This window comes from Leptonychotes weddellii, chromosome 15 (genome assembly GCF_054177405.1).
Source record: "Leptonychotes weddellii isolate Sample4059 chromosome 15, ASM5417740v2, whole genome shotgun sequence".
Classification (NCBI taxonomy): domain Eukaryota; kingdom Metazoa; phylum Chordata; class Mammalia; order Carnivora; family Phocidae; genus Leptonychotes; species Leptonychotes weddellii.
The window spans coordinates 50747502-50760241 of NC_138383.1; the positions used below are offsets into that span (position 1 = coordinate 50747502).

Here is a 12740-nt window from a genome sequence, read left to right on the forward strand (position 1 = left end):
GGGTGGAGGCAGGGAGGGAGGGGGAGAGAAACAGGGAGGGAGGGAGGGAAAGAAGGAGGGAGGGGTGGAGGCAGGGAGGGAGGAGGGAGGGAGACAGGGGTGGAGGCAGAGAGGGAGGGAGGCAGGGGTGGAGGCAGGGAGGGAGGAAAGTGGCCCCTCACCCACTTTCCTACGGGCAAAACCTTTCTGTGGGCTGTTTCCAGCCACACCCGTGGCCCCGTACGAATCCGGCCGCCGACCTGGTCCCGCCTACTCCCCACACGTGCTCTGCCCTTCCCTGTCCCTTCCCTGTCATCACGCTGCATCGTCTCTCTGGCCGATCAAAATCAGCAGTGTATTTTCTTCTTCTTGCTTTTCTACATTCACAATTCTTTGTGCAATGGCGTGGACTGAACACATGCATCCATCCATTCTCCAGAGGCTGTTTCTAACGCCACCTCTCTCAGGAAGCCTGCCCTGCTTTCCCCAATCTCCCACTTAGCCCTGTGCATTAGCTGGTCTCAAAAGGTGGCCCCTAGGGAGCCAGGCATCCCACATTCACACCTTTACGTGGTCCCTTCCCCGTGAGTCAGGGTGGATCCCACCACTACTTACGACCCACAGAACGCAGTGCAAAGGTCACTGCGACCCCCAAGGCTGGGTCATAAGAAGGCCTGCAGCTCCCCCTGGGTGTCCAGACTAGCCACGGAGAGCAGCCACGTGGACAGAGAGCGAGTGAGCCCAGCCGAGGAACAAGAGCTCACGTGAGTACAGAAGCCACATCGAACTGCAGCCTAGGGGGCCTGCAGACGACCCCAGATGGCCACCTGGCTGCGAGTCATGGGGACACGTGACAACATCAGCAGAGCCCCAGCAACCCACAGGACCACCAGAGATGGAATGATAAATTATTATTTTTGGCTGCTAAATTTGGAGGCATTTCTCACAGAGATAATCCAAATACACCGATTGTATCCTGACCGGGATCGGAAGTCGGGAGACCAGGCCTGATTCACCGCAGAGATAAGTGGACGCAGGGAGGGAGCGGGGAGCTGGGGTCCACGAGTGGCAGGGCGCTTCCGGGGGGCCCTGAGTCACGGAGACCAGGACTCCCCGGCTCCCGGCCCAGACAACACGTGGCCATCTCCCCAGGCTGCAGGCTCCTGCCCCCGAAGGCAGGACACCTCCCTCGCAGGCAGGGAACACTCACCGGACAACGTCCACTGCCCCCGGCCGGACCTTGGGGTCACTTCCCATGATGGACACGCTGGCGGCGAAGGACCCGTCGATGCTGAACACCACGCACTCCATGCCCCGGGGCAGCACCGTGAGGTAACTCATCGCAAAGGTCTGGTCGCCCCTAGAAGGCATCTGCCTGTGGTCAGCCGTGCATCCGGGTCAGGTGTTGGCCTGAGGCCAGAGGTCAGCCTGCAGCTGGGGCCAGAGCTCGTGGGGGCCAGGGTCACAGAGAAGCTGGCCAGGCCTCCCAGTGCCAGGCCGGCGACCCTGTCCATCTCCGTCTCTCCCCACGGACAGGGACGGGCCCGCGGGAAAGCACAGCCCGCAGGGCCGTGCGAACGTGCCCGGCGCCTCACCTGACAACCATCTTCACCGGGTAGACGCCAACCCCCAGCCGCCGGGGCCGTGGCACGCTGTACGTGATCCGGCCACTACTGCTGGTGATCTCCGTGTCCAGGTGCACCCAGCGGCCCGAGGACGGCTCTGCCATCACCAGGATGTCCACCTGCGTGCGGCGGGGGCGGGGGCTCCCTGAAGGCGGGGGCTGCGGCGCGGCCGAGGGGCCAGGCCAGGGAGCTCTCCGCCCGGCGCCCCTCCCGCCTCTCAGACACGCCGAGCTCACGCCTTCCCCCAGCTCACCTCCGCGGCCTGCTCCGGGCTCCCACCACCCGGCCTGCCCCCCGCCTTCACAGCCCGCGAGGGACAGCGCGGACGCCGTACCTTCTCCCCGGTCAGGGCCACCATGTCGAGGGGCCCATACATGAAACGCCCCAGCAGGACCTGGGGGCCGTCTTCGGCCGCGATCACGTCGTTGGCCCGGTGGTTCGCAGTCACGTTCTGAAAGGACAGAAGCGGGCTCGGCCGGAGCTTGCTTCTTCCTGACACCGTCCCTAGGACGGCCGGAGGGACGTGTCCCTGCCGCATCATGCCTTCCCGGTAGACCTGAGCCGCGTTCCCGCGGGATCTGCGAGGAACACAGACCCGTGGACCCCAGCACAGTCTCCGAGGACAGACAAGCAGGCTCCGCTCCTGACCATCCCGCACGCCCCGAGGGAGCGGTCGGTCCCGACTGTCCTCCTTCCCGGGTCCTGGCTGGACGTGGCCGGGACGCCTCTGGGGCTCCCTTCCCGGCCCGGCTCACACCCCATAGCCATTTACTGGGAGAGCGGGATGTACCAGAGCGGAGGGAGCTGCGCAAGGACTCCATGTGGGCCCCCCACCAGGCACAGCCGCTCTGGCCCCCACCCCCACACTGCAGAGCATTCTGGACTGGGGTCATTTTGTCTGTAACTGTCCCGATGTCCCTGTCCTTCCAGTTCTGGTTTCCATTCATCCTGCAGTTCAGAGGCCCCCCCGACCGCCCACCACCCCCAGCCTTGCTCCCAGACCCGAATCCCTCAAGTCAGTGACCCTCCCCTTACAGGGCTCTCCCCACACCTGCCGGGGAAGCACCGTGAACTCGTGGCGCCCACGGATGACGTCCGGATCCTGAGCCAAGCCCGCATGACCTTCCAGTGCACGTCCCGCTGCTCCCCGTCCAGCCCGTGGCGCTGCCTCCGGGCCTGGGCTCACCCGGGCGCCCCGACTCCGCGTGACCCGAACGCCAGCCCACCCACCACCGCGGCCTGGCCCGGCCTCGCCCAGAAAGCACCCGCGGACTCCTCTCAACCCCCACGGTGTCTGCGTGCAACTCAGGCAATTCAGCTGCAGGCCCCTCACGGCACGAGTCCCTGGGCTGGGTGCCGGGCACGCAGGGACAAAGCAGTCAGACATGCTGACTTGCACACAGTCGGGGGGCAACACAGGCCCCCTACAAGAGCACTCGAGGGGGGACAGTGGACTCGTGCGAATAAACGCACAAGATGGGGAGCACAGAGCCACACCGCCAGGAGACCCGTCGCGCTTGCCGGGGCGGCCGGGCTCCTCACCCGTGCCCGCCCCCACAGGGTGCAGACTGGCGCAGCGGCCTTGGAGAAGCTTGCCGGCCCCTCCCACAGACAGACGAGCTTCCCGGCTGGGTCCGCACCCCACAGAGCGAGAACACGTGTCCACGCAAAAGCCCGTTGCATCGCTCCAGGCCGCCGGCCAACGGTAAACGGGTGTGTCCTGGCGAGGCGAGACCGCTCGGCCACCCGCTCGGACGTGGGACGCCCCGTGAGAGAAGCCTAACGCGGAAGACAGCAGCTGCGTGACCCGTACACAGAGGGTCCACGGCGGGCGAATCCACGGAGAGTGGTGCTGGGGTGGCAGGGGGTGAGGGGCACGAGCCAGGGGTCTGCTCCTGAGGCCACGACCATGTTCCAGGACGGGGTGCAGTGATGTCTGCACACATTGCGACCACGCCGACATCCACTGAGCTGGGCACGTTTACACGTGGTATAAAACGTGGCTATAGCTCGAAACGTAAGTTTACCAAAACAGCTGATTCACGGAGCGCCGGTCACCTTCTGTCCTCGGGACTGTTCTTAGGGTCCAGGTCAGATGTTCCCACCAGGCCAGGGGCTGTGTCCCTAAGCCCCTACGCTGCTCCCCCCAGCAGAGGACACAGTGGCCACATCCACACTTGATGATGGTTGGCTCAGTAAAACATGCACTTATGCCTCCCAGACCCCTATTCCTGCTTCAACACCTTGCAGAGGTGACTCTCGCTCACGGAAGCCCTGCGTGGCCTGCCCTGAGCGTCCTTTTCTCGTCTTCCTCTCCCTCTGTCACGGCAAATGCCACAGCAGGCCACGCTCAGTGGTGAAGCAGATGGGGGGGGCCCCACGGCTGTGGCCAGGACTCTGGCTCACGTCCACATCTGCGGAGGCCGGACCTCCAGCAACTGCTGCTGCACAGCTAGTCCCCCCCGCAAGCCGACCCCAGTGCCCAGGCGCCCAGAACCCCGCTCCCGGTGGCCGCCAGGGAGCACGCACCCGCAGCTTGACCTGGGTCCTCTTACGGAGCCACTTCTCCCGGGGGTTGGCGGGGCTCAGCGCCGCGGGATCCAGGCCCGCGCTCTCCTTGACGGTCACGCTCTCGTAGCGCATCACCTGACGAACAGAGGAGCAGGGCTCCAGGTCAGCCCGGCTGCCCTGCTCCCTCCGCCCAGGCTGGCAGGCCAGGCCTCCCCACCTGCCAGCCTGGGACCCTCAGGGGGGCTGGGAGCCCCAGGACCCGACAGCTGGGCCCAGAGCACGGGGCTCTCGGACGCTCAGCTTCCGCCCGCTGCGCCCGAACCTCGCGGAGCCCGCTCTGTATCCCTTCTCTGCCCCGCTCCTTCCCTGAAGCCGGCCCCTCCCTCCTGCCCACTGCGGGCATTGCTCCCGCCGCACCCCCACAACCCCCCCCTACTTGGTCCCTCCCTACCGGGGCATGCCCTCTAGCACCCAAACATGCTGCTCCCATGCCCGTCCTGAGGATGTCTCCGTGCCTCTCAGAACCGTGGCATCTCTCCGTGGTCCCCCACAGCCACACGCCACGAAACACCCACCCCACCCATGCAAGGCTCCCGCCCGCCCCACCCCTCCCCTGCACCTGCTCCTGGCAGGCTCGCCCCAGGCCCCCCAGCAGCCACTGTGCACGAGGCCCCCTGACTGTGCCCTGCCCAGCTCAGAGGCTCATTCCCTCTTCTGCTCCGTCCCCGGGGACTGGTCTCCATCCTCTGGATCTGCGGCTCCCTCCCCGGAGGTTCTCTGCCTACAGTGACTCCCTCAGCATTTGGGGGAGCATGACTACAGACCTGGTCTTTGCTTCCGGCGCAGAGCTCCTAAGACCCTTGCAACTTCCTAAATGCTGAGACACCTAAAGGTGCCTTTTGTCTGTTAATGAGGTGGCATTTGGACCCCACCTAAGGGGAGGCTGGAGGCCGGGAGAACTCCCAGTCCCCCCACTGACCAATGCGGACGGACGACTGACGGGCTGGAGGTCGAATCGATCACCAAAAGCCAGTGGTTTAATCAATGATGCCTAAGTAATGAAGCGTCCACGAAAGCCAAAAAGAATAGGGTGAGCGCGCAGGGGTGCTGGTGGATGGGGCTCCTGGAGGGGGCACGGCGGCCCTGCCCCTGCCCCACACCTCGCCCTGGGCCTCCCTCCCACCTGCTATCCCTGAGCTGTGCCCAACAAACTGACGATCCAGTGAGTAAGGGGCTTCTCTGGGGCCTGGGAGCTGCTCTCGCTAACTGACGGAACCCAAGGCGGGCTTCTCGGATCGCCCGTGAGGCCCAGGCAACAACCTGCACTTGGGATTAGCTCCGGTGGAGGGTGGCGGCCTGGTGGGCTGAGCCCTCAGCCTGTGGGTAGGTGGGGTCAGAGCCGGGCCGCACTGTCTGGAGGAGGAGAGCTGCCGGGCGTGGGGAACCCCACACATGGGAATCAGGGGGCCATGCCCATCACTGGCTTACGTGCCATCCACATCGGCCCCAAGCTCCGCTCACCTGCCCTCCCGATCCCCGGCAGGCACCCCACTCTTCCCTGGTCCAGACCCAAGATGGCTTCCCGCACCCCGCCTGGCCCTGCTCCTCCCCAAACCTAGAAGCCGCCCCCAGGTGCTCGGGGACAGCAGGACCTGCGGGCCTCCCCTCTGTCGCATCCAGCGGCCCCCTGGCGCCCCGCACCAGCACCCAGCTGCCGTCCCGAAGTCGGGCTCCCAGGCTGGCCTCATAACGGGCCTCCTGCTTTCTCTCTGGCCCACCAAGCAGCAGACACGGGATTCCCTTCCAGACATACAGTCAGCTGACCGCTCTCCCTCGTCCGAGCCCTGCCGTGGCTTCTCGTGGGACACAGAACAGAATCCATCTCCTGCCCTCAGCCCCCGAGGCTGCACGTGGTCTGTCCTCTCCGGCCCCACCTCCCGGCCTCCTTCCTCCCAGGCACCCCCAGTCGCTGGCCTCTCTGAGGACCCTGAGGCCCTTGGAGGGACAGGCATTTGTCCCTTGTCTCCAGGATGGAAGATGGGGAGGTACTCCCAGGTACTCTCTCTTTCATTTTCTAGAAAGTACCACACTGTTGACCAGAAGCCCATGCTCTTCATGAGACCCACCGTCTGACCTTGCGACCCCCCACCTGGCTAACGGCTCCAGGGCCCAGGGTGGCCTGCAAGGTCGCCCTCTCCCACGCACAAGGACGGGCCCTCCAGGAAGGGGCGCAGTACCTGTCTCAGGATGAAGGCCACCACGTCCGTGGACTCCCAGTAGCTGGCGTGGAAGAGGTGAGGCAGGGCCACCGTGGGGAAGGCCGTGAGGACATCAGGACAGTACAGGGCGTAATCGATGCGCTTGGTGCCCCACCACTTGGCCGTGACTGTGGGCCCGAGAGAGAAGTGAGGACAGTGTGGCCGGCCTGGGCCTGGACCCACGGGGCCGTGTGAGGCCAAAGCACCCAGCTCACACCGAGCTCCCAGCTTCCTGCGGCCAGCAGCTCCTTCACCTGCTGCCCCCAGGACAGGGGCTGCACACGGGACCCCGGGAGTGGGGGCCGGCCCTGCGGAGACATTGGTCTCATCCCCGGGATGCAGGGATTCCCAGTGGGAGGACAGAACGTCGGGGTTAGGGCTCGGGCTGGGGTCAACGTCAGTCTAGGCCACGGCTCGGTCCACAGGGCCCTGTCCGGGCCAGAGGTCAGAGCTCAGTCTACACTTCCTTTATGGTTCCTGGCCTGCCCTCAGCAGCCGCCCCAGGGAAGGTCCCTCTCCCTCCAGCCAGGCAGGGCCCTGAGGACCCTCACTCACTGCGGGAGGTGCCTGCGGGGGCCAGGCTGTCCGAGGACCCTGAGCTCTCGCTATGGGAGCTGTCCTGGCTCATCCTCCGTCCTGGGCGCTGGGCCCGCAGGGCCTGGGGAGACGAGGCGGGGGCGTCCGGAAGCGGTGGGCTGTCCCGCGAGCTGCCCTCCAGGAAGAGGGAGCTGTGGGCGTGTAGAGCATCCGCTGCAGGGGGGACATCACAGTCAGGGCGAGGTCGTGCGTCCCCGAGCTGCCCACACTGCGCCTGCCCCACGTGGGCGGGAGCCCGGGCACCCGGGCACCCGGAGGCGCCAGCCACCTCCCACCTCCCCACCCTCTGGGGCCCCCGGTGGGCCTGGCTGGGCTCCACCTTCTCTATGTCGTGGGCCCTGCGCATCTCTGGGAGACTGCTCCGAAAGCGTGGGCTGAGGTCACAGGGTGACCCGTGACCACGTGCTCTCGTTCAACTCCCCCCTGAGCCACGTGACCACGTGCTCTCGTTCAACTCCCCCCGAGCCACGTGACCACGTGCTCTCGTTCAACTCCCCCTGAGCCACGTGACCACGTGCTCTCGCTCAACTCCCCCTGAGCCACGTGACCACGTGCTCTCGTTCAACTCCCCGTGAGCCACGTGACCACGTGCTCTTGTTCAACTCCCCCCGAGCCACGTGACCACGTGCTCTCCTTCAACTCCCCCGAGCCACGTGACCACGTGCTCTCCTTCAACTCCCCCCTGAGCCACGTGACCACGTGCTCTCGTTCAACTCCCCCTGAGCCACGTGACCACGTGCTCTCGTTCAACTCCCCCCTGAGCCATGGAGGACTGAGGCCGAGCCTGCGTGTGAACGGCACTCCAGCCTGGGGGCTAAGGTGCTCTCTGGGGCCAGGGCGTTTTAGGGTGCGCGGGGGGAATGTTCAGAGCCATTTCTGTCTGTGGAAGCTCTTGGAAAGTAGGACTTTGGAAATTAAGTTTCTGTTAAAAATTGGGGGGGCGGGGCTGGTTTTTAATCCCGAACGAGCCACAGGCACTGCACCCTCCGCCCAATCTGCCCCAAAGCTCTGAGCAGGCTCTGGCCAGACTTCCTCAGCGGGGATACGGAGCCGAGGCCCTAGTCTCCTAGCCCTGACCACCCGTCGTGGGCCTCCCCTTGTCCATGCCTGGCCCACTCCACTCGCGCCCCGGAGGCTGGCCCTCCCCCACGCCCCCCGCCCTTGCTCCCCCTGCAAAGTTCCCCTGGACCCCCATCCTCCAGGTCATCCCCACCTGTCCCAACGCCATGTCCAAGGCCCTGTCTTCCGTGATGCCCACCGGGTGGGGACACTCCGTGCCCTGCCCTCCAGTCAGCACCCAGTGTGGGCCCCTGGACTTGCAGCCAGGTCTGGCGGCTCGGGCACTGTGTTGGTGCCAGCCACAGGAAGCCGTCGGGGGCAGAGCCTGGAGCCCCCAGGCGCCTCCCGCGGAGCAGGTGCGCATGCGATGGGATGCTGGGAAGACAGGGGAGGCGGCTGCTTCCCTGGCTTCAGCTCGGTCGGAGCTCGCAGACCCTGCTCCGTGGGTGGTCGTGCCTCCTTCAGCTCCTGCGGGACCCGGCCCCGGGCGCAGCACACCCTCACACCCCCACGGGCCTACCCAGGAGCAGGGACTGTCCATCGCCCAGCGGGAACCTCTGGTAGCGGGGCACGCTGACGGGCGGCACCAGGTGGAACTTGGGCTCCAGCAGGGGCTCCAGCCGTGAAGCCGAGGGGTCCGCACAATGGAAGAAGCTGTATACTTGGCCGCAGGCGGGACGCACCTGGAAGCCTGGGGGTGAGAGGTGATGGGGTGACGGGGTGCTCGCCTGACTGCAGCTTCGAGTCGCGCACCCCCCTGCTCAAGCACCTGCCTCGGCTCCCTGCTACCAACAGGGGCAAGGCCGTTGTGCTGAGCTCGGCACTCAAGACCTTGCCGATCTGCCCCCTGCCCGCCCAGGAGCAGCACCGGAGGCCCCAGCACTGCGGCCGAGGCGCTCGCCTGCAGCCCCCCACCCAGGCCACGGTGTCCCCCGTCTCTGGGCCCCTGCTCACGCAGCCCCTCCCTCCGCTATCTCCCCGAGTCAGGCCCCTGCGAATCCGTCCGGCTTTCACGTAGCCGCTGCCTGATCTGCAAGGCAGACACGGTCCGTCACTGTGGCTCAGGGCGTCCCCGAGGCAGCCGGGTTCACGGCCGCCCAGAGCCGGCAGAACGCTTCTCCCACAGACCAGCAGGTGTCTCCACTGGGGCCCCCTGTCCACCGGGCTCAGGGGGCTGGCCGGCCCGGTGTCCAGGGAGCCCTCGGCTTCCTTGGCAATGCCGAGGGCGGCCGTGGGATTCTGCCTCACTCCCCAGCCTGCCTCGGGCAGAGCTCCCCCTTCTCATCCGTCCCATTGTGTCAGTGTCGGTGAGCGCTGGTGCTAAAGCAGTTTGAGAAGCCCCGACACGCGGACCTCGAGGCGCCCTCAGAATCACGGCGGAAGCACCGCTGGGCAGATCACTGCGCTGCGTGGTTCAGAGCAGTGGGGGCAGCTGTCCAAGGTGAGGGCACTGTGTGCGCCCGGGTACACGCAGGGGACAGTACGGCCGACCGGCTGCAGCAGGCCTATCTTCCTGGGCGCCGGGGACGGGCGGCCGCAGGAGGGTAGACTCGGCTTCTCTGAACAGGGGTGTGAGATCCACCAGCGCCCGCGTACCTTTGCCCCATTGGGGGAAGCCGCCCCCCCGTCCCCCCCACCGTCTCCCCCAGCCCCTCCCCGAGCCAGAGGGCCTGACGCACTGCTCCAGACACATGAGGCCTCTCAGGCCCCAGCCCAAGCCACCCACCGTCCAGCCCGGGCAGCACCGTCCTCCGCATGGCCAGGACCAGGCCCAGGGGCGAGCCGAAGAGGAAGAAGTCGGACACGTCGAAGTCCAAGCGACCCAGGCTGACCTCGGGCGGCTGGGACCCCCCGGCCGCAGGGGGCTCGGCCTCGTCCTTCAGCACGCTGGAGTGGATGCTGCCCCAGGGAGAAAGGGCCGGGAAGGCCGTTAGGGAAGCGCGCAGGCCGAGCGGGGAGAGCCCAGCCCTCCGTCCCCGCGGCAGCCTCCGAGCCCACACCCAGCCCCGCGCTGGCCACCAAGGCCTGACGTTCGGCGAGGGCAGCGGTCGGCCGGCCCACGTTTCCTCTGAAGGGCCAGATGGTAAGCGTTTCAGCCCTCGGGAGCCATGGGGCCCCCGCCCCGTCCAGTCGGCAAGCAGCCAGAGGAGACTCTTGGACAGACACGCTCGGCCACCATCCAATAAAGCTGTATTTTCCCAGCGGGGCTGAGAACCTAGGAGCACCCAAGCACCCCGCACAGGGGGAGGCCTGCCCCATGGTGCCGGCTCAGTGGGGGCCGCCCTGCGAGGTCCTGCATGGGCTCCAGAGAGGCCCGGCCGCACACACCCCCGCCCGCTGGTGACGTCAGGCCCGCCAGGATTGGGCCTTTCACCGCAGCCCGCAGACGCAGCCGCACAGGAAGGGGGGGGCGGGTTCCAGCCAGTTCCAGGAGCCGCTGCTCAGAGCCCAGGCTGACATTCAGCCAGGGACCCAGAGGGGCTGCCCAGGACGGGCTGCAGAACCGGGGACTCCCCGACCTTCCCGTTGGCCTTGATGCACAGCTCAGAGTTTAAGACCGCCCGGGGGATCCCCGGATCGATGAGGCGATTAACTGAACGCACATTCAGCCAGAATCCTCAGGGTGGATGTGAAAGGGGATTTTAGAAATAACAATGAGCGAGGGTCCGGGAGGGTCTGGGAGCTGGATGTGAAGGCTCGCACTGCGAGGATGGTGCTGGTGTTGGGCGGTCCGCATGTCCCTAAACACGCAGGCCAGCTTCCTCGCTGCCCGAGAGACAGCAATCTGTCCCTACCACAGAGGGAAGCTGGCCCTGCTGAGCCAGCTACCGAGGGCCTCCAACCTCTTCTCATTCTCCAAATCTGGGGCCTTCTTAAAGGATTTCTCAAGGATGAACCAGGAATGTTGCAACGTCAGCTTGCAACCCGCCTTGAAAAGTGGCTGTCAGAGCAGCTATAATAGTCCGAGATCTGACTATGCAGAGCCTCTGATCTAGCGGATGCCCCTCCAGGAGGGCACCTGAGTGGAACAGCTCTCGACACACACAGACCCGTTTACGCGCAAAGATGTTCACCAGAGCGCCACCTGTAATTTCAAAGCACGGGAAAAGCCACGCAGCCAAGTCCTGGGATGAAGTGAGGTGGCCATTCACTCAATAAAACATTCCCTGTAGAGAATACTCACCAACTACTTATTACATAGGGAAAAAATCAGAAAAGATCACAATATGAGTAGAGTAAAACTATACGGGAAGCACGTAAACGGCATATACAGAAAGGAAATGCTCGGAAATGCTCAGAGCAGGTCTGTTTTGCAGAGCTTGTGACGACCTCGCGTACCTGTCAGTGGCGTAAGAAAGGAGAAGGGACAGAGGGCAGGGGCAGCCCCTCCTGGGTGGGCTAACACCGGCCCGTGTCCAGAATGAACCTGCAGGTGACTCACTGAACTCCGGGCAGGAGGCACCGGCCTGGGAGCCGGGACGCTGGCCCCAGGGCTTTGGCAGCTGTCCTTGCCACCCCAGGAAACTTCCCGGCCTACAGGGGCCTCTGCTGCCCCATCTGGGAAATAATAAGAACACACACCCGGAGGGGCTCCCAAAACACACCCACATCCGCTCTTGGACCACGTTCTCAAAGCCATCGGCGAAGCAGGCCGGCAGCATGGGCCCTTCGGCAGAAAGAAGGCGCTGCGCGGCCCAGGGAGGGGGACGGGCTGTCCTGGGCCTCTGCCAGTCGGGGTGGAGCAGGGACAGGGTGCAAGGCCCACGCAGAGTGGCCGGGGTCCCAGCACTTCGTGCTCACCCACGGGGCCCCTGGAAGGGCCCGGCAGCCATGACCGGTCTCAGGCCTCCCAGGGGACTCTGAGTCGGGGGCCCCCTCTGCCGCGGACACCGTGCTAGAAGGAGCGCTTACCTCGACAGGAAGGCGTGATGCTGGGTGATGGCCTCACAGTCGTAGGTGGACGAGTCGCTCTGTTTCCGCGGCAATGGCCTCTGGGGCTCCTCATCCTCGGGCACGCTGGACACATCGATGCTGCTTTTGCTGAGACGCTTGCTGCTGGCCAGACCGCATGCCTCGTCTGCCACAACGGGGCTGTCCTTTGGGGCCACGCAGAGGACAGGAGGGCACTGCGGCCACCGGAGACTCCGGGGCCCCACCTCCTCCCCGGGGTACGCGCGAACCCCTCTCTCCTGAGCTGTGAGGGCGGCATTCTTCCGAGGAGCCCCACGGCAGCGACGGTGGGATTTTAGGCACGGGCGACCCCCTGGACTCTGGACAGCCATCCAGGACCTAGCCCTCAGTGAGTCCCACTCTTGGGGGACCGTGAAGCAACGCTGCATAAGCTAGCTACCGCGGACAAGTGGGAAGGCTGACGTCCCCTCCCCCAGGAGAGGCCCCTGCTGCCCTGGGGCTGGGGGGCTCCCAGGGACAGACCCCTGTCCCATCCCCACTGTCTGGCCCGCACCTGCGTGCTGCTGATGCTCCCCTTCCGGCTGTCGCTGCCCGGGCTGTCACCCGAGGGCCCCACACTGTAGCAGATGGCATCAAAGGCCAGGAGGCCCCCCACACAGTCCCCGATGAGACACACCTGGAGAAGACAGAGCTGGGACTGAAGGCCTGCCCACCGCCGACCCCGCGCCCCCATATCCAGCCAGAGCACCAGGCGCCTGTCCACGGGAGGGTAAGGAACCTGTCCCGGTGAGACACAGAG

The 12740-nt window shown here is 65.7% G+C and overlaps 2 protein-coding genes across 2 annotated transcripts in view; one reads left to right on the forward strand and one right to left on the reverse strand.

The window, feature by feature from the left end:
- Positions 1 to 12740, forward strand: part of PIMREG (PICALM interacting mitotic regulator) — a 94652-nt gene that overhangs the window by 10144 nt on the left and 71768 nt on the right. The gene's annotated exons all lie outside the window — the stretch shown is intronic.
- Positions 1 to 12740, reverse strand: part of PITPNM3 (PITPNM family member 3) — an 85323-nt gene that overhangs the window by 5615 nt on the left and 66968 nt on the right. The window contains exons 10-19 of the mRNA XM_081806016.1: positions 12495 to 12617; positions 11942 to 12126; positions 9756 to 9928; positions 8550 to 8720; positions 6929 to 7123; positions 6353 to 6501; positions 4134 to 4250; positions 1939 to 2055; positions 1575 to 1723; positions 1188 to 1339 (exon numbers count right to left, since the gene is read on the reverse strand). Of these exons, the coding sequence (XP_081662142.1) occupies positions 1188 to 1339; positions 1575 to 1723; positions 1939 to 2055; positions 4134 to 4250; positions 6353 to 6501; positions 6929 to 7123; positions 8550 to 8720; positions 9756 to 9928; positions 11942 to 12126; positions 12495 to 12617 (1531 nt within the window). The remainder of the gene's footprint in view (positions 1 to 1187; positions 1340 to 1574; positions 1724 to 1938; positions 2056 to 4133; positions 4251 to 6352; positions 6502 to 6928; positions 7124 to 8549; positions 8721 to 9755; positions 9929 to 11941; positions 12127 to 12494; positions 12618 to 12740) is intronic.